The sequence below is a fragment of the Globicephala melas genome, chromosome X, assembly GCF_963455315.2.
Source record: "Globicephala melas chromosome X, mGloMel1.2, whole genome shotgun sequence".
NCBI classification, from domain to species: domain Eukaryota; kingdom Metazoa; phylum Chordata; class Mammalia; order Artiodactyla; family Delphinidae; genus Globicephala; species Globicephala melas.
In genome coordinates this window covers 110,151,843-110,175,377 of record NC_083335.1, presented here as the reverse complement: position 1 = coordinate 110,175,377, position 23,535 = coordinate 110,151,843, and the positions used below count along the sequence as shown (strand labels likewise).

General features: G+C 46.0%; 1 protein-coding gene across 12 annotated transcripts in view; it reads right to left on the bottom strand.

Annotated features, from left to right (window-relative positions):
• The window catches only part of SH3KBP1 (SH3 domain containing kinase binding protein 1), a 345,587-nt gene that overhangs the window by 14,132 nt on the left and 307,920 nt on the right, over positions 1 to 23,535 (bottom strand). For all 12 annotated transcript variants that reach the window (XM_060292550.2, XM_070044699.1, XM_060292553.2 and 9 more), the window contains 2 exons: positions 22,275 to 22,360; positions 863 to 972 (listed from right to left, as the gene is read on the bottom strand). In XM_060292550.2, coding sequence (XP_060148533.1) covers positions 863 to 972; positions 22,275 to 22,360 — 196 coding nt within the window. The remainder of the gene's footprint in view (positions 1 to 862; positions 973 to 22,274; positions 22,361 to 23,535) is intronic.

Sequence of the window (23,535 nt, the reverse complement as noted above, 5' to 3'; positions counted from 1 at the left end):
AGGCTAGAACTCCAGGCAGCCATTCACTGTGACGTGACGGAAGGATGTGTAATGACAGGGGAAAGGTGTACAGTGTAAGGGGGAAATGCAACTTCTAAAGCCACGTGTTCTGTGTGATCCCATTTTTGAAGAAATAAAAGATATACAGCAAGAGGTTAACAGTTCTTAGCTTGCGGGAGCAGGATTACTTACTTCTATTACCTGCTTTTTTATGCATTTCTTGCTTCAAATGTGGTACAATAAATGTGTTACAGGTTTTCTAATAAGAAACAAAGTTGTTCAAAATGACCCAAACAAAAACTTCCATGGGTTATCCGGAGCGTTCTGACTGTTGTCTCCTGCACGACCAGGTGCCTCGTATGTTTAAAACCCATCTCCTAAAGGTCTGTGCGGGGTTCCGTGGAGGAATGCCAAGGACGGGGCTTTGGGAGAAAAAGCCTGGGCCACTGCCAAGTGCTGTAGAGCGGCAGATCCCTTTCTTTTGCTTTTTTTTTTTTTTTTTTTTAAAGTAAAGTTCTCTTTTGTTCACAGACCAAACCAGCCTTGCTCTCCTTTCCCACCAGAAAACATGCCATTTTGTTCTTACCAATTTCATTTTGGGTTCAAACAAGAATCCGTCTGGAAGGAGAGAGAAGGAAAGTGGGACTAGGGGTTCCCCACCTCGCTGGCAGATACACAGAGAACAAAAAGAAAGAATCACTGCTTGATTCCAGAAGACTCTCAAATCACTTCTGGTCAGCAGCGCATCTCATGACCGCCCTCTCCCAGCGTGTCCTCGAATCAGCTGCTTGCAGAACAGTTCGTAGCTAGAGTCCCTGATCTTTCCTGCCTTCCAGCTGTCGGCAAGTGAGGAGGCACTTACGGACGTCAGGGACTGGGACGGAGGCCTCCTCCCCGTGGCTTTCGGTCTGCTTGTGGTTGGGTGACTGAGTTTCTCAGTAGATGACACCACGGAATCAAACCCTTCTAGGTCTAAAACAAAAGTAAAACAAATTTTTTAAAGAGCATCAACAGGAGTAAGGGAAGGTTCTTATGCCATAAGCACCTCTTTTCCTTAATAATCATCCTTTAGGTCGGGATTACGCTTCATCATTTATGAAGGCTGTTTACATCCTTTGGTTATCCCATCAACGTGATTCAAACTGAATGAAAGAAATCACCTCCTCCTCGGTCTAACAAGCTATTATGGAGGAAAGAGAAACGTGATTCTTCTTTCCCCCTTCAACAGCTATATTCATAAATCTTTAAAAGCTACAGAAAGATGAGTAAAGGAGGAATCCTCTTTCTTCCACAAATCCAAGTCCATTTTGGCAGATAAAACATTCTTGCAGTCACAATACTATAAGCAGTTATCTCAAGGTACAATATCCTTGCGCAAGTGAATGCTGGTCGTTGATTCCAGAAGACAAGAGAGGGCAGCCTCCTTCTCTGGCTGTACCGCAATACTCTGACCATCACCCTACCATTAGATTCTTAACCCCCTGGAGATGGAGAGCAAGCTTCTGTTTCTCCAGATGACTCACAGAGCCCCGGACCATTCTGTTTCCAGAAGCATTGCTCAATGGAGACAATATCTTCTTCAGTCATCAGTCTGCTCACTCACTCACTCACTCCATTATGACTGAGCAACTACTCTGTGCCGCACACAGAGCTAGATACTAAGGCTACCCCAGTGCGCATGGCAGAAACGGGCCTGTCCTCAGAGAGCTCCCACCTCTGTGACTGACAGATGAACGGAGCATCTTTCAGCCAGATCATCACTGCACCTGGCATGTGTCCAGGAGGAAGGCCTTTGTCTTCACTTGGCCACCTCCTTCAACAAACGATCAGGCCAAGGGAGTCACCTGGTCCTACAGAGTCCTGGGGATTTACAAACCAAGTGTAGATCTGTGTATCATGCACAGAGGGATGGCTGGCAGATAGGCGCAGACCCTGAGACTCATTACTGCTGGTGAATGGGGACACGCCATCTCTTCCTGACAGGGAGACTGCTTCATTCGCCATGCCAGGCGCTGCCTTCCCAAACCATTCCCATTCTCCCTCCTAACAGAGCCCCGGTTTTCTTTCAGGACAATGTGCCCAGCAGAGGCACGTCTGGCCTAAGCCAACGATGGCAATCCTGTTCCTCTTTGCCTGTGACTGGTTTAGAGGTAGCCATGTAGCCCAATTTGGATCACTGAGAAATAAAAGGAAGTCTACTGAGAGCCACTGGGAAAGAGATTTCCTCTCTGTCTAGAGAGAGGCAAGTGAGGCGAAGGTCATTTGTGTTGCTGCTTCCTCTTCCCTCCTGCTTGGGACGCTGTTGTGTAAGAATAGGATGCCTGGAGCTGTGGATAGGTTTAGTGTCCTTATAAGAGGAGAAAGAGACTAGTGCCCCCTCACCTCCTCCACCATTGAGGACACAGTAAGAAGACAGTGCCTGTGAACCCGGAAGAGGGCCCTCAACAGACACAGCATCTGCTGGTGCCTTGAACTTGGCCTTCACAGCCTCCAGGACTGTAGGAAATACATGTCTGCTGTTTGAGTTCTCTTATGACAGAACTGGCAGACTAAGACAGGCATGAATCCTGAGCTAGGTTGTCTGGGTTCAACTCCCAGCTCCACCACTAGCCGCCACCTGTGTATCTGGCCTGTTTCTAGTCTCTTCCTGTTACTTCTTGCGGCAGTAGTTTTCAGCCTTTTTCCTGCCATTGTGCGAATGCCTAACACATGAGATGGATGCTCTTGGAGATCTTGAGGACAGCCGAGCAAAACAAATGGAAAGAGCTTGGGTGACTGACCGCCCCAATGAGCCACTCACCCACCCTGAATGACCAAGTGACCAGGTTTCTCACCGTGTGAAATGAATAGCCCCCTGTTATTTCAGCTAATTTTAGTCAGATATTCTTTATTTGCAACTGAAAACATCTTAAACTGCCATAATTGCAAACATGCTGGCTCAGGACAGAAAAGATAAAAATGATGTTCTTCTTCCCTCCTTATTTTGGGGAGAGCTCTTTTGTTGAGGGTTATCATAGACGGTCTGGCCGTGTGACAGCTTTATTCAATTAATGAACAGTCAGGTGTTGTCTGCAAACTACTTCCTTTAGTGGAAATATGCAAAACCAAGCACAAGTCACTGGTCAGGACAAACCATTACATTACACCTGGGATTATATTACATGACTTTATTTCCGCACCTGGTGAATGAATAATTACTCAACATGAACTCATTGTATCAGGGCAAAGCAACTGTAACCAAAGGTTAACTCTCTGAAGAGACAGCACAAGAGAAGTATCAGTCGTGCTCTGAGGCCAAGGAGCCAGTCAGCACCCAACGCCAGAGCGAGGCTCCGGAAAAGGGCCCCGTCTGGCCAGCCAGTTCAGAGAGGCTCGGGGCAGGCCTCTCTAGAGCCCGTTCACTGGCCTGACCCTCTCAGGAGCCTTCCCTTTAAGAGAATCTTATTTTCCTAAAAGATTCCCCTTGAGACCCCACCCCAGGACTGGCCTCTACCAATTCCACGTTGTTTGAAATTGAAATTACCAATTACACACTTGGATTGATGCCAAAAGCCATTATCTGACATTAATGTCCCCCCAATTAATTTTTTTAAATCGACTTTTCTCTGATTACAAAAGTAATACGTGCACAATGCATACTTTTTAAAAGCCATAAAATGGTAACAACAAAACAAAGTCAACTATAATCTTGCCACCCCGAGGCGAGTACTATTACTGTTTTGGTATATTTCCCTTCAGGCTTTTTTCTATAAATAGATAGCCTCGTTCACATGCTATGTAGTATTTCATTCTGCTTATTTCACTAAACATTATATGCCATGACGCTACAAATCCTTCATCAATATTTTGATTGTTGCAGAATCTTCTATTGCATTGCAATTCATGATTTAGTGAATCAATCCCCTATCGTTGGGTAAGTGTTTTCAAATCATTCCCCCTCTCTCTGTTGTTCTTTTTTTATTTTAATTAAGGAAAAGGGCTGCACAAATATCCTTGCATGCATTCCGCATCCGTGAGTTTAGCGGGTTCCCCAGCGGGGCCCTGGAAGTAGGGAATAAGACCCAGGGCAGGGAGGTCTGCTGGTGGGGAGGTGGGTGTGAGGGGGGTGGAGGACACGAAGCACACGGGGCTGGGGAGGGGGTGTGCCAGTGCTGAGGGCCTTGGCTGGGCGCTGCGACCGACCACCTAGGTCATGGCTCCATCCTGGAAACAGAAGCCAGCTCAGGAGGCAAAACCGGAGCAGGCTGAAGTGATGAAAGAACAATTAAAAGCCTGCTGGCTCCGGTTCTCCACCTTGGCTGCAGAGTGGAGCCATCTGGACAATTAAAAAAAAAAAGGCTCCTGCCCGGACCCCACCCTGGGACTGACTGGATTAGTCTGGGGCGCCGTCTAGGGCAGGGCAGGCTCTCCGTCTCCCCAGGTTTATTAGTTTGTTAGTAGCAGCCACATGCAGGAGCGCTGCTCCAGAAGAGGCTGGGGGTGGGGAGGGACAAGCCAGGACTTGATCACGCGGAGGAGAGGAGAGGGCGCTGGGGCCGAGGGCCATCGGGTGAGCGGCAGATGTCCCAGGGCCGGCCCGGTGAGGCATCGGCAGCAAGGCTCCTCACAGGGTGGGTCCCCTGCCGACCTGGTGTGTGAGCAACAGAGGCGATCAAGTGGCAACCAAAGGCTTGGGTGACCACTGGTGACGAGTCAGAAACACAGCGGCTGGAGAGAGAAGGAGGCACTCGAGGGGGCCGAGCATGCAGAGCGGGGTGGGGGAGGGGAGCGGCTGGGATGGCCGCAGGCCCCCCTTAAGATGAACTCAGCACATCCCCTGGTGTGCAGCGACAGACAAGGTCACAGCCAGGAGACTTCTGCTGGACTCCATCTGGGCTCCCTCCCCACCCTCCTGGGCCCCCTGAAATAGTGAAGTCCCAGGGGGAGCTGAGGGTTTGACAACGTGTGAGAGAGGGGTCTCTCCTAAATCACACTTTCGAAATGACTCAGAGGTGGCCTGGTGTCTGTGCGACGCACTTAGACTGTGAGCCCCAGGAGGGCAGGGACCCATCTCTGCGCTCTCATAGCCTAGCGCCTTCCTGGGGCAAACATGCTTGACATTCTGTGAATGTAGGAACAAATGAACACACCCACGAATGAACCAACTCTCAAGAAAGAACTCTGATTGCAGGCGTGCAGTTTACAGAGGTGGCTGCTAGCGGGCAGTGAGGCAGCAGCTTCGGGGTGGAAGGCAGCCTTCTATGCCAGGGCTGCAGAGGAAGCCTGGCCGGCCCAGTTCGTTTCACTGGCTGAGGTCTGCACTAAAAAGTCCTGCACATGCTGAAGCCTGGCCGCACTCAGCGAGCACACTCAGCCAGAGTCTCCACAACAGATGGCCCAGAGGACTGCCTCGTCTCTGTCACTCAAGAGTGAGAGGAGAGGGACTTCCCTGGTGGCGCGGTGGTTGGGAATCCGCCTGCCAGTGCCGGGGACACGGGTTCGAGCCTTGGCCCGGGAGGATCCCACGTGCCCGTGCGCTGCGGCTGCTGAGCCTGCGCTCTAGAGCCCGTGAGCCACAACTACTGAGCCCGCGTATCACAACTACTGAAGCCCTCATGCCTAGAGCCCGTGCTCTGTGGCGGGAGAGGCCACTGCAGTGGGAGGCCTGCGCAAGGCAGCGAGGAGTGGCCCCCCGGCTCGCTGCAACTAGAGAAAGCCCGCGCGCAGCAACGAAGACCCAACACAGCCATGAATGAATGAATGAATAAGTATGTAAGTAAATAAATAAAAGAGTAAGAAGAGGGCCAAGTCCTGCAGGGGAGCCGCACTCTTAACCTCCTCATGCAGACTCAGCTACACTGAACTTTCTACATTTGAGCTCATAAAAAACACTTTTGGGAAACAACAAACAAAACCAAAGTGCCAGAAAGAAAAAGACGCACCAAGGATGAGGTCACTTGATGAAACGGGAACCTCAGACCTTGAACTTCGACTCACTTCTGCTTTCTGACAGCGAAGGGGGAAACTCTTCAGCACTGTAACGCAAATTTTCAATGGCACAGAGCATGCTCTCATGACTGTGGTCGCAGTAGCTGAGATTAACAGAATTTCCATGACTAACCCGTTGTGGTGCAAAGAAAATGTCCCAATTTTCATGGTAGTTTTGAAATGGATCAGGCTGAAACTTGATATGAGCTTTCTCGCCTGGCTAGGAATTTTTCCCCTTAATAAAAAATGGTTTTAATGCCCATAAGCCAATCCAAAACTCTGAACTGGCAAATGCCGGGTATTTTTTAAAAGTTAGTTTCATACGGATGAGAAGCCCTTGGCTCTTCTGACACTTGGAAGATGAACCCTCTGCAGACATACAGGGATAATTCATGTTGGACACAGAGTCGGCTTGGAAAGGCCTTTGACTCTTCATGGCACACAGTTGCCCATTTTCCATGAATTTAAGTCACAGCCTATTTAGTTCAATTAGAAAATGTGGGCCCATTTTCCATCAATGGGAGGGATGGTACCAGTGACCACAGGTGACCTAAAACACATCCACTGAAAACCCGGACGAGAAACAGTCAAAAGTCTGAGACGGGCCAGCTGTCACCAAAGGAACTGCTTGTGAGCTCCTAAATGGCTCTGTTTATTTATTGTAGCTCGCTGCCCTGGGCTTGAGAACGAGTCCTAGAATGGAAGTTTCCTACATTTGAAGCCTGGCATTGTCGCTCCCTCCCAATATCTCTGGAAACCACCTCATCTCCTGCATGTCTCTGTCAAGGATCCTTAAGTCTGCTGGAACTTCGTGCTTGGAACCGCTGTAATGGATTTCTCAGTCCAAGTCCTGTACCACTCCACAGGCTGGCTACCACCAGAGAGAGATGTGTAAAGTGCAGATCTGAGTACGTCCCTTCACTGCTTCAAGTCCTTCCTGAGTGCCAACGAAATCCCAGTGCCTTAGCATGGCCAACACACCTCTGCCCCTTGGGTGACTTCCTCTTCTCCCCTCCCCCTCCTTTCCTCCCTTCCCCTGGAGACATCAAGGCTTGGCTTGGCAACTAAGACCTCTTCCAAGAATGCAGACTGCACCCTAAAACTGACCTGAGCACTCCCTAGACACTCACACCAATCTCTGCATTTAGCACCCTGAACTAACAGTCCTTGCCGACCTGTCTCCCTTACCCGCCAGGGAAGAAGCCGCGGTTCTTATCTCTGTTTTTCCCAGGCCTAGCATCATACCTGGCTTGCAGTGAGTGTTCAAGAAATGATTATTGAATAAATGAACAAACAACCTTTCTGGGCTTCAGTTTTCCCACCAGAAAAAAAGGAGAGAGTTATCTGAGCTATCAGCTTTGCAGGGTTATTCTTTTGTAAATGAGAGATTATGTGAAAACCCTTTCAAATCACGCAGGTAGAATTTTGTTTTCAGACACCATTGATGCAGTTGTGGGATTTGGGAGCAGAGATTTAAGAGCAAGTCTAACTCTTAAAAAAAAAATAACCCGTGAACAAAATTTTTCTTTTAAGATTTAAGATGAGAAAACCCTAAACCCACAGGGCCACAGGTACTTCCTCTACAATGAAGAAGCATCTCAAGGTAGTCTGGAAAGGAGAAAATCTCACCCTGCATGTAAATCCTTTGACTAGTGTGGAAAATCTGTGCGGACTACAAAGACGGGCCCATTATTAGGGGTCAGTGAACACCTGTGTTAGCTGAGTCACCAACTGAAAAATTCTCATTCGAGCAATGATTAGATTCTGCAGGAAAATAAGCCCTCCAAAATGTGTATGGATACAGCAGATTTGCTGCTGTGTTTTCATTTATCAACCAGGTGTGAAGTTTTCAAGACACAAGCTGCTGGGAGTAAACAAGTTTGGGCTACCGTTCAGCCACCCAACTCCTCCACCCTTCACACGTGCGTGCTCATTCAATCCTCACAAAAACCCAGGCCGCGCAGGCTACTCCATGCCATAGAGGGAGAGATGGAAGCTCAGAGGTTAGACAACTTGAACAAGGTCACAATCAGAAAGTGGCAGGGCCCACACTCAGATTCATGCTGGTGGAATTCCTTCCACTACAGAGCACTGGACAGACAGCAGGAACATTTGACCTTCCTTCTTAGCCAACTGATAGTGAATTCTGAGAACTGTTTCTACATCAAGAACAAGAAAAGATGCCAGGAAATGGAGTGTGTGTGTGTGTGTGTGTGTGTGTGTGTGTGTGTGTGTGTGTGTGAAGAAACCACTCTATGTTCTGATAACAAGCTGCCTTTGTTCTATTTTACTAAAATGTGTTTTTAAAAGGACCAAAAAGGGGGCTGGCTTCCTTAAAGAAATCTCTGGCAAGGAATGCAAGGTGTTAGGCAAGTACAGGAGGAATGTTTGGCGATTCAGTACAAAGCAATTTCTACATGGAAACTTGTAGCTCAAGAATAAGAGAGGGAAAAAAAAAAAAAAAAAAAAAGAATAAGAGAGGGAGATGGAGTTTATTTACTCATTCACTTAATCAAACATTTATTAAATATCTACTGTGTGCCAGGCATAGTGAAAGTTCTGAGAATAAAAGTACCATCACTTTATATCAGCACTATCCATTAAAACTTGCTGTGAAAGATCCTTTTTGACCCAATTCCTAGAGAAATGGAAATGAAAAAATAAATAAACAAATGGGACCTAATGAAACTTCAAAGCTTTTGCATAGCAAAGGAAGCCATAAACAAGACGAAAAGACAACCCTCAGAATGGGAGAAAATATTTGCAAATGAAGCAACTGACAAAGGATTAATCTCCAAAATTTACAAGCAACTCATGCAGCTCAATATCAAAAAAAAACAAACAACCCAATCCAAAAATGGGCAGAAGACCTAAACGGACATTTCTCCAAAGAAGATATACAGATTGCCAACAAACACATGAAAGGATGCTCAACATCACTAATCATTAGAGAAATGCAAATCAAAACTACAGTGAGGTATCACCTCACACCAGTCAGAATGGCCATCATCAAAAAATCTACAAACAATAAATGCTGGAGAGGGTGTGGAGAAAAGGGAGCCCTCTTGCACTGTTGCTGGGAATGTAAACTGATACAGTCACTATGGAGACCAGTATGGAGGTTCCTTAAAAAACTAAAAATAGAACTACCATATGACCCAGCAATCCCACTACTGGGCATATACCCTGAGAAAACCATAATTCAAAAAGAGTCAAGTACCACAATGTTCACTGCAGCACTATTTACAATAGCCAGGACATGGAAACAACCTAAGTGTCCATCAACAGATGAATGGATAAAGAAGATGTGGCACATATATACAATGGAATATCACTCAGCCATAAAAAGAGATGGAATTGAGTTATTTGTAATGAGGTGGATGGACCTAGAGTCTGTCATACAGAGTGAAGTAAGTCAGAAAGAGAAAAACAAATACAGTATGCTAACACATATATATGGAATCTAAAAAAAAAAAAAAAAGGTTCTGAAGAAACTAGGGGCAGGACTGGAATAAAGACGCAGATGTAGAGAATGGACTTGAGGACACAGGGAGAGGGAAGGGTAAGTTGGGATGAAGTGAGAGAGTGGCATGGACATATATACACTACCAAATGTAAAACCAGTAGCTAGTGGGAAGCAGCCGCATAGCACAGGGAGATCAGCTCGGTGCTTTGTGACCGCCTAGAGGGGTGGGATAGGGAGGGTGGGAGGGAGACGCAAAAGGGAGGAGATATGGGGATATATGTGTATGCATAGCTGATTCACTTTGTTATACAGTGAAAACTAATACAACCTTGTAAAGCAATTATACTCCAATAAAGATGTTAAAAAAAAAACTTGCTGTGATGATGGAACCGGCTATATCTGTATTATCCAATATGGTACCACTGGCCCCATGTGGCTACTGAGCACACGGAATACAGCTAAGTGTGATGATTTCAATTAAATTAAATTTAAATAGCCACATGGGGCTAGTGGCCATGAAGATCTCTAACGTGATCCTACATCACACTATTTCTTCTCATATATGCGCAGTTGCTTCATTCAGTCCATATTTCCTAAGTGCGTCCTATGAGCCAGGCTCTGGGCTAGGCATGGAGGGGGATGCAGGGGTGAACAAAACAGCCATGGTTCCCGCCTCACGGAGCTCAGAGCCCCCTGAGAGGGACCAAATTTTACAGACATAATTACAAATTCTGCTAGCTACTATGAGAGACAGGTAAAAGATGAAATTAGCAATGATAGCATGGTGACCTAATTTAGATCAGCGGAAGGGGTCTGGGAAGGGGTTGGGGCGCACCTTACTGAAGTCTAGCGCTGAGAAGTGAAGTTTCACGTGCATCTATAGCAAACAGTGTTAAGGGGGGAAAAGTAACATTTCACTTTTGCATTCTTTTTTTTTCTTCTGATATTGGCTACTAATTTTTTTGACAACATCTTTATTGGAGTATAAAGGTTCTTCAGAACCTTTTTTTTTTTAGATTCCATATATATGTGTTAGCGTATGGTATTTTTCTCTTTCTGACTTAACTTCACTCTGTATGACAGACTCTAGGTCCACCCACCTCACTACAATTAACTCAATTTCATTTCTTTCTATGGCTGAGTAATATTCCATTGTATATATGTGCCACATCTTCTTTATCCATTTGTCTGTCGATGGACACTTAGGTTGCTTCCATGTCCTGGCTATTGTAAATAGAGCTGCAATGAACATTGTGGTCCACGACTTTTTGAATTATGGTTTTCTCAGGGTATATGCCCAGTAGTCGGATTGCTGGATCATATGGTAATTCTATTTTTAGTTTTTTGAGGAACCTCCCTACTGTTCTCCATAGTGGCTGTATCAGTTTACGTTCCCGCCAACAGTGCAAGAGGGCTCCCTTTTCTCCACACCCTCTCCAGCATTCACTGCTCGTAGATTTTTTGATGTTGGCCATTCTGACTGGTGTGAGGTGATACCTCATTGTAGTTTTGATTTGCATTTCTCTAATGATTAGTGATGTTGAGCATCCTTTCATAAACATTGCTCACCACAGGCCCAAATTTGCTCTTGAAAATGATTTAGTAAATAAATAATGTATTTATTAGAAATCAGACTTACGCTGTCATTCACAGGAATGTAAATAGGCACAGCCTTTCTTTAATGCCGTTGGGCAATATCTATCACAAAATGTAAATGTGTACACCTTCAGATATTACGCTTTAGAAGTTAACCCACAGCAATGTTTGTGTACGTATAGAATGACATATTTATGAGGCCAGTGGTGTTCGAACTGTTTACCAGCGTACCTCCTAAAATAAATTTAAAAAACTATGTACTCCCCCCAACAGGTTAAGTTGACATCTAAAATTTTACACAAGTTTTAGTCACAAAGGATATAATTTCTGCTATATTCTAAATATTGATATTTTAAAATATAACTATTGCTGTCTTGAGTATATTCAATATAAATTTGAATACCACAGCAATTTAATGACCGCCACCATCCACTTTTAAAAAATCATTAATAAGCTTTTCTCTAACAGTTGGAAATTCTGAATCATTCCTTTCCCTCTTTGAATTCATATTTCCATCATACTTCCACCACTGAATTTTATTCTAACGCAATGTTTTATGCTTTTGTTAATTTTGTCCATTGTTAATTTTTTCATCTTTTTCTGCTATAAGAACATGTATATAAATTGAGAATTATAACTTTTTCATTTCCTGAAATCGTAAGGCTCTAGGTGTAAAAATTACTTTTTTCTGGATTGAGTTATCCTTACAATTATTATTGCTATGCAAATGATCAAAACATATGTATACACATACTACTCATTTTGATAAGGAATTTAATAGCATAACAAAGTAGAATTTTATTGGGCTTCTCCCACAATCACTTCATTTGTATCTGTATGACTCTTATCACCAGAATGACACGGTTTGGTATCGATTCTATTCCTATTTTTCATTTTATAGATGTAAGTGCCAAGAAACTTTGTTAACACAAAAATAAGTAGATAGGAATGGAAAGAATTTTCTTATCACAATGTCACTTAATTCCGTGAAGTCCTTCCAAGTTACATACCAAAAATCAGACAGTGGTCTAGCATCATCAAGAACTATTTTTAACTATCTATCGATGGACAACCCAGTGGGTGCCTCCTTCAGTTTTGATGGAAGCAAATAATTAGAAACCGACGACTTGTAAAAGGAGTTTTTGTCCAGTCAACAGAGTCTTTCAGTTTCTCAAGTCTAACACCAATCTCAGAATTGTCTCTGAGTTTGCACCAGGGGTTTTTATACCCCTGGAGCGGGCAAGAGATTGGCTGTGCCATGTGAGGTGGGAAAGGGGAGTGAGAAGGGAAAAGCAGCATGGCACCGGGGCTCTCAGGAGATGAGTTTGAAGAAAGAGCACATAAGAAGATGAGGCACTGTCCGTGGCCTGAGAAGTCTCCATGGTCCCCCAAGGTTCATGTCATCCTATTTGCAGATCACTGTCCTAGGGTGGTCTTTGCAGCATTGCTCCTAGTGAATTGGTTACAGTAGAGTCATGCAATGGAATATCATGTAGCCTTTAAAAGTATAAGGTTGACCTACGTGACTTATATGGAAAGATGTCAAACATACATTATTTAGTACAAAAGAACAAGTGTGGACTAGAACTGTATTGTATTAACATGATCACATTTTAAAAACATCCAACCATCCATCCATCCATCCATCCAGTCACAGAAAGACTTCTAAAGGTGTGTACGACAAATTAACAGTGATTACCTCAGGGAGAGGCTGGGATACCTGGGGACTTTCACTGTCTAACGTCCTGAGTTCTTTCATTTTTTGAAAGTGAGCACCTTTTCCCTTTGTAATTGGGGGGTGGGGAGCAGCTCTTTAATATAAAAAGCCAACTGAGCAAATCATATGAAACGATATCCGATACAGCTGTCAAAATCTCAGCTGATTTATGTTATGTGTTCAAGAACTTTCCTATTTTCCAAGAACAGTAGTCACGGCAAGAATGTAGGTTGATACTTGGTTCTTCTCTCTATCTGAACTGCAGCTGTACCAACTACAACTCAGAAAGCGCCTGTTTTGTCTCAGCCACGTCACACCATGTCTATATTTTACAACAATCCTCTGAGGTAGGTGGGCATTAGTAACTAACCCTGTCATAAAGAAGAGGAAAAAGGAGCTGAGACTCACTCAACCTGGGCTGCGGAGCTATGAATTCAAATCTGAAGCCACCCGAAGCACTAGTATGCAGTCACGACAAAGTTATCCCCAATGCATACATAAAGTGCCAAGAAAAAGAAGGTCAACATTGCGAGTCTCTCAGTAAGTCAAATGTGTTCAATTTTTAAATTGGAGATCATATCCTTTCTACCAGGCGATGGCATTTGTTTTTTAAAATGTGCTTCGTTAGTAAAATAAAAACCAGCAGGCCCTCAAATTAGGCTTTTTGGGGGGGGCGATTGGGGGTAAGTGAGCCTGGGAAATTCCAAAGATCAGGCACCACCCCGGGAGGAAGGACTCCCGCTTGGGGAGGCGGAGAGTGCTACCACAGGGCATCGGGAAGCTAAAGAAAGATTCTCTGGCTTGAAATCAGGCCTCCCTGTTCACTGACACCTCATCTTAGCTTGTCACCACCAGATCCAGTTCCCTTCTAATGGGGCCCCCAACCTCACTCTGCAAGTGCTCAGCACTTTTCTCTTTTAATGAACCAAAGGCAGTGGGAAGCAGCGTGGGCTGAGGTTCCCAGACCATGCCCTAGCGAGAGTCCATGGCTACAAGGAGTCTGATAACTCAACTTTCCTCCTTAATAAAGGGGAGTTTGTCTACAACGCTTTTAGTATGACAAAGGGGTACTTGAGCATCGTTTTCTGGCAGGTTGTGTATCCCTCTGGATATTTACAAGTCAAAGAGAAGCCATAACAGGGCTCTGCCAATCCCTGAATCCACAGCCAGTGGGTGGAGGGGGCATCGCAGGCCAAGTAAATGCCACGTGCAACCTGAGAGCTGACTGTCACCTGTTCCCTTCTTGCTTCCACATTCATTCCCACCTCAGAGGCCTCAGTGGGGCCCACTGCGGATGTAACACGGGATACTACGTACGCCTCTTTGCTGTGTATAGACTACTTTGAATCCACTAGGTGTCCCTCTGCATTTGTATTCTTAAAGCTGAAAATGGTCTCAGAGTGTAGCAAAAGCAGAGGTGTTTAAGCAGCTGGGCTGAACGAAGAATGCCATGGCCCTGACCACAGAGAGGGAGGCGACCAAAGTACCAGAGGAGGGCACAGCACTCCTGCACACAGGTGAGCTTCTGGGGCTGGCCACAAGTCCACACAGCTAGTGGGCACTGCGACCCCCTCCAAGCCAAGAGCCATCTGAAGGATGCTTGCTGCACCCCCGAATGCCCCCCCAATCTCACCAGTCACTCACTCTTGCTCAGGGCAGGCTGATGGCTGTGGGTGGCTTGGGCAGGATGACACTGTTCGCTCTCTGTGTTTTAGAATAATTCACACCCCCAGATACATCACTTCCAGGAGGTTATGCAACACTTACGATCGTCACCCCCACTTGGATCTGCTTAACCTCCACCTGTGTTTGTACAGTTGGCATGAAACTTTTCTCACTGGCACTTTGAATGTTTATTGTTTTTGTGCTTATCGGATGTGATGGGGTAAAAGTAGTTTGTGGAACCCATGAAAAGTAAGCATGAACCTAATCCATGCGACAGACTGCCAAAGGCCAGGATTGCCCTGCCGGGGGCCAAGCAGGCAGAGGTGAGCACCTCAGTTTTGGTCTGGACCGATGTTTCTAACTGTGTAGATGTGTCAGTGGAACCCTGACACAGCAGACTCTCGGAAGTGCTGAGAAGGACAAGGGCTTGCCATCAACCCATCTTCTCTAAGACGGTGAGGTGATTTGGAAACCAATGCCGGTGGCCAGATTGGCCTCATTTACTCAGCACAAACCTAGAATCTTAGGCGAGAGGTCGGGAACCAGGGGAAGGGGCACTGGACGGGGAGGCCCAGGCGGAGAACCTCTTCTGAGCCAAGGCTAAGTCCTGAAGGGCGGGGAGGAAACCAAAACCGGTCAGAGGGACTGACTAGGTTCAAGACCCAGCAATCACAAGCTCAACCTGTTTCACTTCCTTGGTATAAAGCGTTTGACCCTAAGCACAATCTCTTTTGCCTTCTATCACCACGCTTGAGAAATGCATAGTGCTTCTCAAATCATCCTGATACAAACTGAAGTTTGGTCATGACTGGTGTCCCTGAATAGGAGCCAGAGCCCCACACATGCACACCCCACAGCCTCATGTGCAGAGTCGATGGTGACATAGCAGGGACCACATCTTCCTCTCCTCTGCACGGGTAATGCCAGCCACCTTCCTGATCCCAAAGACCATGTCTGAAGGTCACTGGTAAAGGGACACTGTCTGTAACAGTGAGCTGTGGCTCTCAAATGAAAGCTCTCACGTCAGAGCAACTAACCCCAAGAGAGCCGAGAGGTGCGGCTTGTTCACACACATGCTCAGCCAGCAGCCCTTCTGGAACACTCCAAATGTCACCCATGGTGTTCTTTAAGACAGGCAGGACACAGTATATGTTGTCCTATTAAACCCGAGAAATTGCTCAATGACCTGAAATGCTACAAGGCCCAATAACTGGCTCTCTAGTTCCAAAAGGGGAAAGTTAAAATATAAAAATGGGGACAGAAAAACCAACAGCCCAAAGCCTGGGATCTAACTCTTCCCCGAAATCTGTCCAAGAAATCCCAAGAAATGGTTTCTTATGGCATAAGGCAGAAATTTCAAATAAGTTAAAATTTTAATCACTTGTTTATAGAGGTTTGGTGTCATATTGACAAAAATTTTGTGTTACTGGTCACTATTAAATTGCTTTATACTATATACAGGCTTAAGCTTTACCACACAGATTTCTAATTTAGCACTGATTAAATTTCATGTTTGTTGTTGTCCTTTCATTTAACATCCACTTAAACACTGGGTATTAAATCTTGGCAGAGTATCTAATCCCAAACATAACACCCTTTCTGTATGAAAATCAGATGCAAATTATATCATTTTTTTCTAGGGCAAGGAGAACGAGGATGAGCGTTCTCTCAAAGGTCGTGGCAACTTCCTTGGTCCGTGCTTAGGTGAATAACTTAAATATATTTACTTTTTTGTATATAAACTCACAAGTTTCCAAGAGCTCTGAAACCATTTTCACACTCCGTTTTATAGAGATTCTCAGGAAATTAGATGGGCCATCCCAGGACCATAAGGCTGCACTCAACTGAGGGGACACTGTCCCTCTCCCAGCTGTTCCTAACTCACCACTGGATTCTTGGCACTGACTGGGCTTTCTCAACTTCGGTGCTATTGACAGTGGCATCGGATCAGTCTTTGCTGCAGGGGCTGCCCTGTGTACTGTAAAATGTTTAACAGCATTTCTGGTCTCCACCCACTAGATGTCAGTAGCATCCCCACTCCCACCTCCACCCCCAATTTGGGACAATCAAAAATGTCTCCAGGCATTGCCAAATGTCCCCTGGGGAGACTGGTTGAGAACCACTGATATAGACCAACCTCATATACTGGAAAATTTGGGCTCCACGGGTCAGGGGGAACTAGGTTCAAATCCAACTCTGTGATTTACCAGTTGGTTAACCTTGCCCAAATTACCTGACTTTCTTCATTCCCTGTCCAGTCCCTGTAAAACAAGAGACATTACATCTCCCTCACAGGGATGGTGATGATGAGAAATATATAAAGTATACCAAACGTCTAGTAGGCACCCAGTGACTATTAGTTCCTTCTTTCCTGTTGCTTGCTCGCTCCCACTGCTATGATTTCACCACTATAACCTCAGGACAACAGTAGAGGGAGATGAAGAGAGAGAGCGTATGCTCTTCATTGCACTGGAGGAATGATTCTAACACTAGGACGGAATACCCACAGTTATGTTACTCAGAAGAAACTATCACAAATTGTACCTCAAAGAGGAATCAAAGATTATAAAGGCCTGTTCTACCCCCAAATATTCTTAGAAAAGCACTCCTAAGTCTTCCGAACGCTTTGTGATTATTCTATCACCACAGCTGTGACGATACGTATCAATGCCCAGGTGGGCCCCAATATAAGAAAACTGTGTAAAACAATACACTTATTTAACACCTCGAAGGAACTTACTTGTATTACAAAATGATTCCACTACAAGCTTTTAGAGAGCTTCCTTAACACACCTGAAACATAATCCTATTTATAAAAGGTTGGTTTATAGACAACTCAGAAACACTAACATAGTGGCTATTAAATAGATATACAAAGCTGTTTTATAAAGTGAGGCAAAGGTGTGTGTATCTTTTTTTGACATTGAGACCTCAAAGTGAATGCTCAGAAAATTTCAGTTAGCTCTCTTTTCTTTTCAGTAGCTTTACTGAAGTATAATTTAGATACCATAAAGTTCATCCATTTTAAGAGTACAACTTAATAATTTTTAGTATTTACAGAGCGCGCAACCATCAGCACAGCCCAGCTTCAGAAGCTCTCCAGCACCCCAGCCACAAGCAATTAGCTCTTAATAGCATTCCCAGGGCACAGGCAGGGAAGTGCTTTTACATTTCCTGGTCTGAATGAACCACAGGCCGAGGCATCGGTGAGAGATCCGAGAACAAGTTGAAGTTTGCCTTCAAAGCTTCCAAACCAGTTCCACATCCTAAGACCATAGACTGTAAAGCTGGTAATACTTGGCCCCAAACTGCCTGGCATGTGAAGTGTGGGTCTGTGGGGTCAGTTGAAAAGATAGAGGGGAAATGAGCTTCCTCAAGTGAACAGGAGTGATGTCCACGTAAAGAGACGGAAGTGGGAAAGGTATGATGAGATTTGAATGGAATGGAAAACAAGAGTCAAAACAAAGAAGGCAAGCAACTTAGGAGGAATGAGAAGGGCTTTTTTTTGAAGTCAATTAGTTGAAACTAGATGGCTCAGTTCCCAGGCTGCTTCGCACCTGGAGGCCTGTTGCTATGTGCTTTAGTGTGAAAGGAACAGAAAATCTCCGTAGCATTGAAGTGTAACAGTAAATCCCACCATGCCATGGGAACTACAATATGCACATAATAAAAGTAAATGTTACGGCACTTGACTCTGCGGCCTCTAATCTCCCATTCAATCGGAACAGAGGTTCTTCCGTCAGCAAGAGAAAACCAGACAATTTAATTTTCATTTCTATTCATGTGCAGGCCTGTGTTGGAGCTCATCCATGTTTCCTATTATGTTACTTGAAATATGGCCGCATAGTTTGATACAAACAGTATCTCAAACTGACATCAACAAGTTAGCTTTGGACCAACTGATTTCATTCTAAATTATCTCGGGCTGACAGATGCTGGTAGCTGCCCACACGAGATCTGAAAAAGCCATGCTCCCTAATTTAATATGATAATAATTTAAAATTATAGCTTTATTAAGAGGAAACACAGATTTATTTATAGCTAACAACGATGATTTCCAATGGCTTTCAAGGCTGTATTCTGTTATTCGCAGCGGCCCGCATTTGGACAGCTTCAATTGTCTGAAACACTAACAAAACATTCTGGTACAAATAATTTCCTTCTTGATTCAAAACAATGAACAAATGCTACAAAAGCAGATATACAAAAGCAGCCCTGAAGAGAGCCAGCCCCTTGGCAATGTCCTAATCTTGACCGACCCATCTGCAAAGAACATTTCTGCATCTGGACCTAAGACACTTTGCTTAAAATCCTCTCCTCCGTTGGCCCCTGTGATGTTGCAAGAGCCCACTTTTCCCTTAGATGAGGGCTTTGCACAAGGTTTAGTCTTCAGTTCTAGGTCCTTCTTTCTCTTTTTTCATGGTAAGGATTTTATTTATCTTCTTGACTTTATCTCTTTTAAGCAAACAACAACGTTAATAATAAGCACCTCTGTCTTTTGGCAGCTCATCAACAGATTTTACGTAATTCTGCAAGGCAAGGTGAGGAAGCTTAGAGAGACGTTAGAACTCTTTATAGAGAACGAAGCTGAAGCTCAGAGAGCTGGTGTAAGTTACAGAAGGTCACCCAGCCAGGAAGCAGCAGAATCAACAGCACTCAAACCCAGGTCTGCAGACGCCAAGCTCTGCCCGCCGCTCTGGCCTCAGGCTCCACCTTCAAGTCCTCGTCCAGCACTGACATGGGACATCCACCCAAATCTCAGTGTCAACATGCGTAAATTCATCACGTTTCCCCCCAAACCAGTTCCTCCTCTGGATATGCTTATTTCTACCCAAGTCATTTCCCCCCACCAATCAGTCACCCAACCCTAAAACCTCAGAGCTAACAAATCATTCTCTCCTCCTCCCAAATCCCATCTGTTCCCGAGGACCAGCGCTCATTCTCTCGCACTGCTGCTTGCGCAGCTACCCCTTGTTTCACAAGCCTCTTCTGAGCAGCTCCACTCCGGCTCCCTCTCACTGCCTCTCAGGCGAACTATCAAATAACCTGGCTCCCTGTCACCCACCTTCCCTTCATCTGATTGGTCCCACAAAGCTCCATCGCTTATTATCTGAATTTTTAGACCCGATCATGTCACTTCAGTGTCAACCATCAAGAGCTCCCACTGCCTGCAGAAAAAATTACAAATCCATCCCTCTCAAACTCAATCCAGCCCCGACTTCCATTTCCGGGTCAGCACCACCCCTCCGCGTCAGCGCAAGCTCTCTGCCGCAGCCAGGCCAACCTATGCTCAGGTATCAGCCCTCTCCCTGTGATTTCCCTGCCTCTGCCTCTACCGAAGCGAATCCAACTTCCAGATCCAGGTAAGTCTGTTCCCCTTCAGGGAGCCTACCCTGACATCCTAGGCACCAAGGAGCAGCCCCAACTCTGATCAGTCTTACTTTCTACCACTCCGTCAGCATTTAGACAGACCGTCAGTGTTACACTTTCCATTTGCCGTCTTAGGGGCCGCAACAGACCCAAAGCCCCTGGAAAGCAGGGCCTGTGTATGAGTAGTATAACCTTGCACTTGAGCAGTAGGTACTCAAGGATTTAGCGGTTGCTTACAAGGCTGCCAAGCATCATTTCTGGCAATGCAAATAATATATACACTAAATTATTAGCTTCAGGAATTATAGTCTCCTGGGATTAATGTCTTCTTGGCAAAATGAGAGTGAGCCACACCTCAGCATCTCTTTCTGGGCGCCCAGATACATACACAGTACGAAGAGCTTCCATAGGCTAACCCTCCCCCATCAACGTCCCCAACGTTTCCCAACCAGCTTGTCAGTGTTTTCGTGACAGCCACCTCAGCCATCTCCAGACCCAAAGAAAACAAGGCTCAGAGGCCAACGCTCTTGACAAGCAAGGCACGGCCCTGTGCGTCCTGGCGGCGGGTGATACCTCCCTTCCTGTGGCGGGCCCCGTGTGACCCTCACTGTCACTTCGCCAACGGGCCAGCCTGCCTTAAAATGGGGCCCAAATGTTGAACCACAGCAGTAAAACCAGAACTTAATCAGGCTCATTCTGGTGCTTCCTTCTCATTCACGGCCAACTGCTGCTCTGCTCTCCTCTGCCCTTTAACCAAGTCCAAAGCTACAGCAGGCTAGTGTTTCTATTATTGCATCAGCCCAAGCCGTCAGAAGCTCCTGGTCACGCTTCTTGACTGCGCTTCTCAAAGGCTAAGCGAGGATTTAAAACAGTTTCTGGAACCAGGGCAAACACTTTTGGTATTTACGGTCATGACATATCCTACTCCCAAGCTGTCATAAGATCAGACCAGACACTGCAGGTCAGCAGTTGCAAAGATGCAACTCTATTAGCAGGTTCAGAAGAAAACTGCACCCAAGAAAGAGTAACCCCAGGTGATGAGAATGCTCATGTTGGGCGCCCTAGTGACCATTCTCTTACAAGGCCTGCCAGCTGTCGGACGTTTGTTTCTAAATTGAGCGGCCAATGCAAATCATGCTGGAACCTTCCATGACAAATCAATCCTTGATAGTGGCTGCCAGAGGTTAGGGAAGAGGAGTGGGGAGGGGCGTGTGGTTAGTGGTTATAAAACGGCAACATGATGGATCCTAGCAGTGAGGGAAATGTTCTGTATCTTGACTGTGGTGGTGGATACACAACGCTACACGTGACCAAACTGCAGAGAACTAAATACACATAAGTACCACTACAACTGAGGAGTCTGGTGGGGTGTATCAATGTCAATATCCTGCTTGTGACCTTGCACTATAGTTCATAAGATGCTACTGCTGGAAGAAACCGGGCAAAGGGTATGTGATTCTCTCTGCACTGTTTCTTACAACTGCATGTGAATCTCTAATTATTTCAAAATAAAAAAATGTAACTTATGAAAGGCCAAGTCCAAAATGTATCCCTCTCTGTCATGTAGAATATGAGAGTGCTAACTTCTGACCATGACAGGTACAAACAAAAGATGTAAAGCTGAAAGAAATGTGGTCCCTGAATCTGGATTTCTTAAAAGGGCTGTCACCCCGTCACACCAACAGAGGCCTCAACCAGCACGCACTTGACCGCACTCCACCCACGCACATCCCCCCAAAGCCCTCTGCCTGTTTACCCACGGACTCGAGCTACCTTCCCATCTGTCACATGGTGGTATCTTGACCTCAGGAAAACTCACTCACGTTCTGAACTAAGTGGCAATTACCGCATCAAAGCTCATTTTTAACTCAAAGTCAAAACACTTAGTGCTGTGTCTACAGTGAATTCCGCCATGCTGCATGTCCACCCATTCACCTTTTTAGACTAAATACATAAATTGCTGGAAAATATGAATATAAAGTGCTAATCCCCACTTCTCCAAAAGGTCTGTTCATCATTTCTTTTTTTTTTTTTTTTTTGCGGTATGGGGGCCTCTCACTGTTGTGGCCTCTCCCGTTGCGGAGCACAGGCTCCGGACGCGCAGGCTCAGCGGCCATGGCTCCCGGGCCCAGCCGCTCCGCGGCATGTGGGATCTTCCCGGACCGGGACACGAACCCGTGTCCCCTGCATCGGCAGGCGGACTCTCAACCACTGTGCCACCAGGGAAGCCCCAACATTTCTTTTCATTAGACCTTGCAAGGAAATTTTCCTAAGGCCGGGGAGAGTAAAAATCCCAGGCGTTCTGTTTTAACGTGGAAACCACCATTACTTCCCATCTTTACGAGACTGCAATATCTAAAACCAACTGAGGGTTGTTAGCCTTGCATTTAAATGGTTGTGTTCGTTCTCATCAGGCTGGTGGAAGGGGCAAATCAAGCTCTGTGGTTCTTTTAAAGTTTTGCAAAGAGAAGCGAGAATGCTCTCCTTACTCACCGATGTCATTGCTGCGGTCCGAGAGGTCCTTGTCCAGGATGCCGGAGATTGAACTGCCCGCCAAGTCGATCTTTGGACCGTCACCCCTACATTAAAGACACAAGTCCGGGCATTTAATAATTGGCGTGTGTCCTTGTCATTTCGTCAGCTTTCTCGCTGCACACAAGTTAAGGAGTACGCTGCATGGGGGATGGGTCACACTGTCGCCTCTGGGGCTGACCAGCGGGGGCTGACAAGCTGTCCAGCCACATGGGCCGTGGTGCAAACCAGCCGACAGACTGGAGGCCCTCCCCTCCCACACACATTTTCAGAGACGGCTATTTTAATAACGACTGTTCAGCAATGCACCTTCAACCACAAACCCTCCTGTTGGTCCACAGGGTGCGACGTAGGGCCCGCTCCTGCCCCATGGCCAAATAAGCACCAGCAAACGATACCCAGGAGCTTCCCTTTTAAGGAGCCAGGAATTTAGCCAATGTTGCTTGTCAAAGGTCGGCTACTTTTAACCTTGAGAAAAAGGGTTTCTGGCCTGGAGTGGAGGCACCACCCAGGCTGTTGACAGGCACAAGGTGTCAAGTTGAGATCTGGCAGCCTGAAAGCTGGTGCTGGGGCATGGGCCTGTAAAATCAGACAGCTGTTGGGTGGGTGGCCCTGTGCCCATCAGGACACGAGAGACTTCCCTCTCTATCTGGGCTAGGAGCAGCCCTTTGGGATGATGGGGACAGGCCTCCAACACGATGAGAGAAGCAGCCACTCATGCATGGGCAGAAGGTTCCTCCAAATCCCTCCAAACGGGCAGCTCTGGGGACCCTTTCAGGCGGATGAGCCCTGAATAAGATTATCCAAGGTCTGTGATGGCAAGTGAAATAGGAAAAGATCCTTGCCCTTAAAATGAGAGGTTCTTGTCCATGAAATGAGAGGGAGAAGCCAAGTAGTTGTTCCCGGGAAAGCAACAGAAATAGTCCATCTCACAGCCCCCCGTGCTCACCAGGCAGCCGAACTACACAACGAGTAACAGATTTATTCCAGGTGCGTATTGTCAAATACCCACCATGCTGGGGGTGATGAGTGGGCCAAGCCAGGTCGTACCTACTCCGGAGGGTCTCGTGGTCTAAATGGGAGACAGACAGCCCCGGGCCCACATGGCACAGGCTGGGTAAGATACAGGCACATCCAGGTCTTAAGGGAATCAAGAACTGGGTCAAGACAGAGATCTGCGGGGCGCGCTGGGAGCACACAGAGGAGGCGGCATCACAGTTGG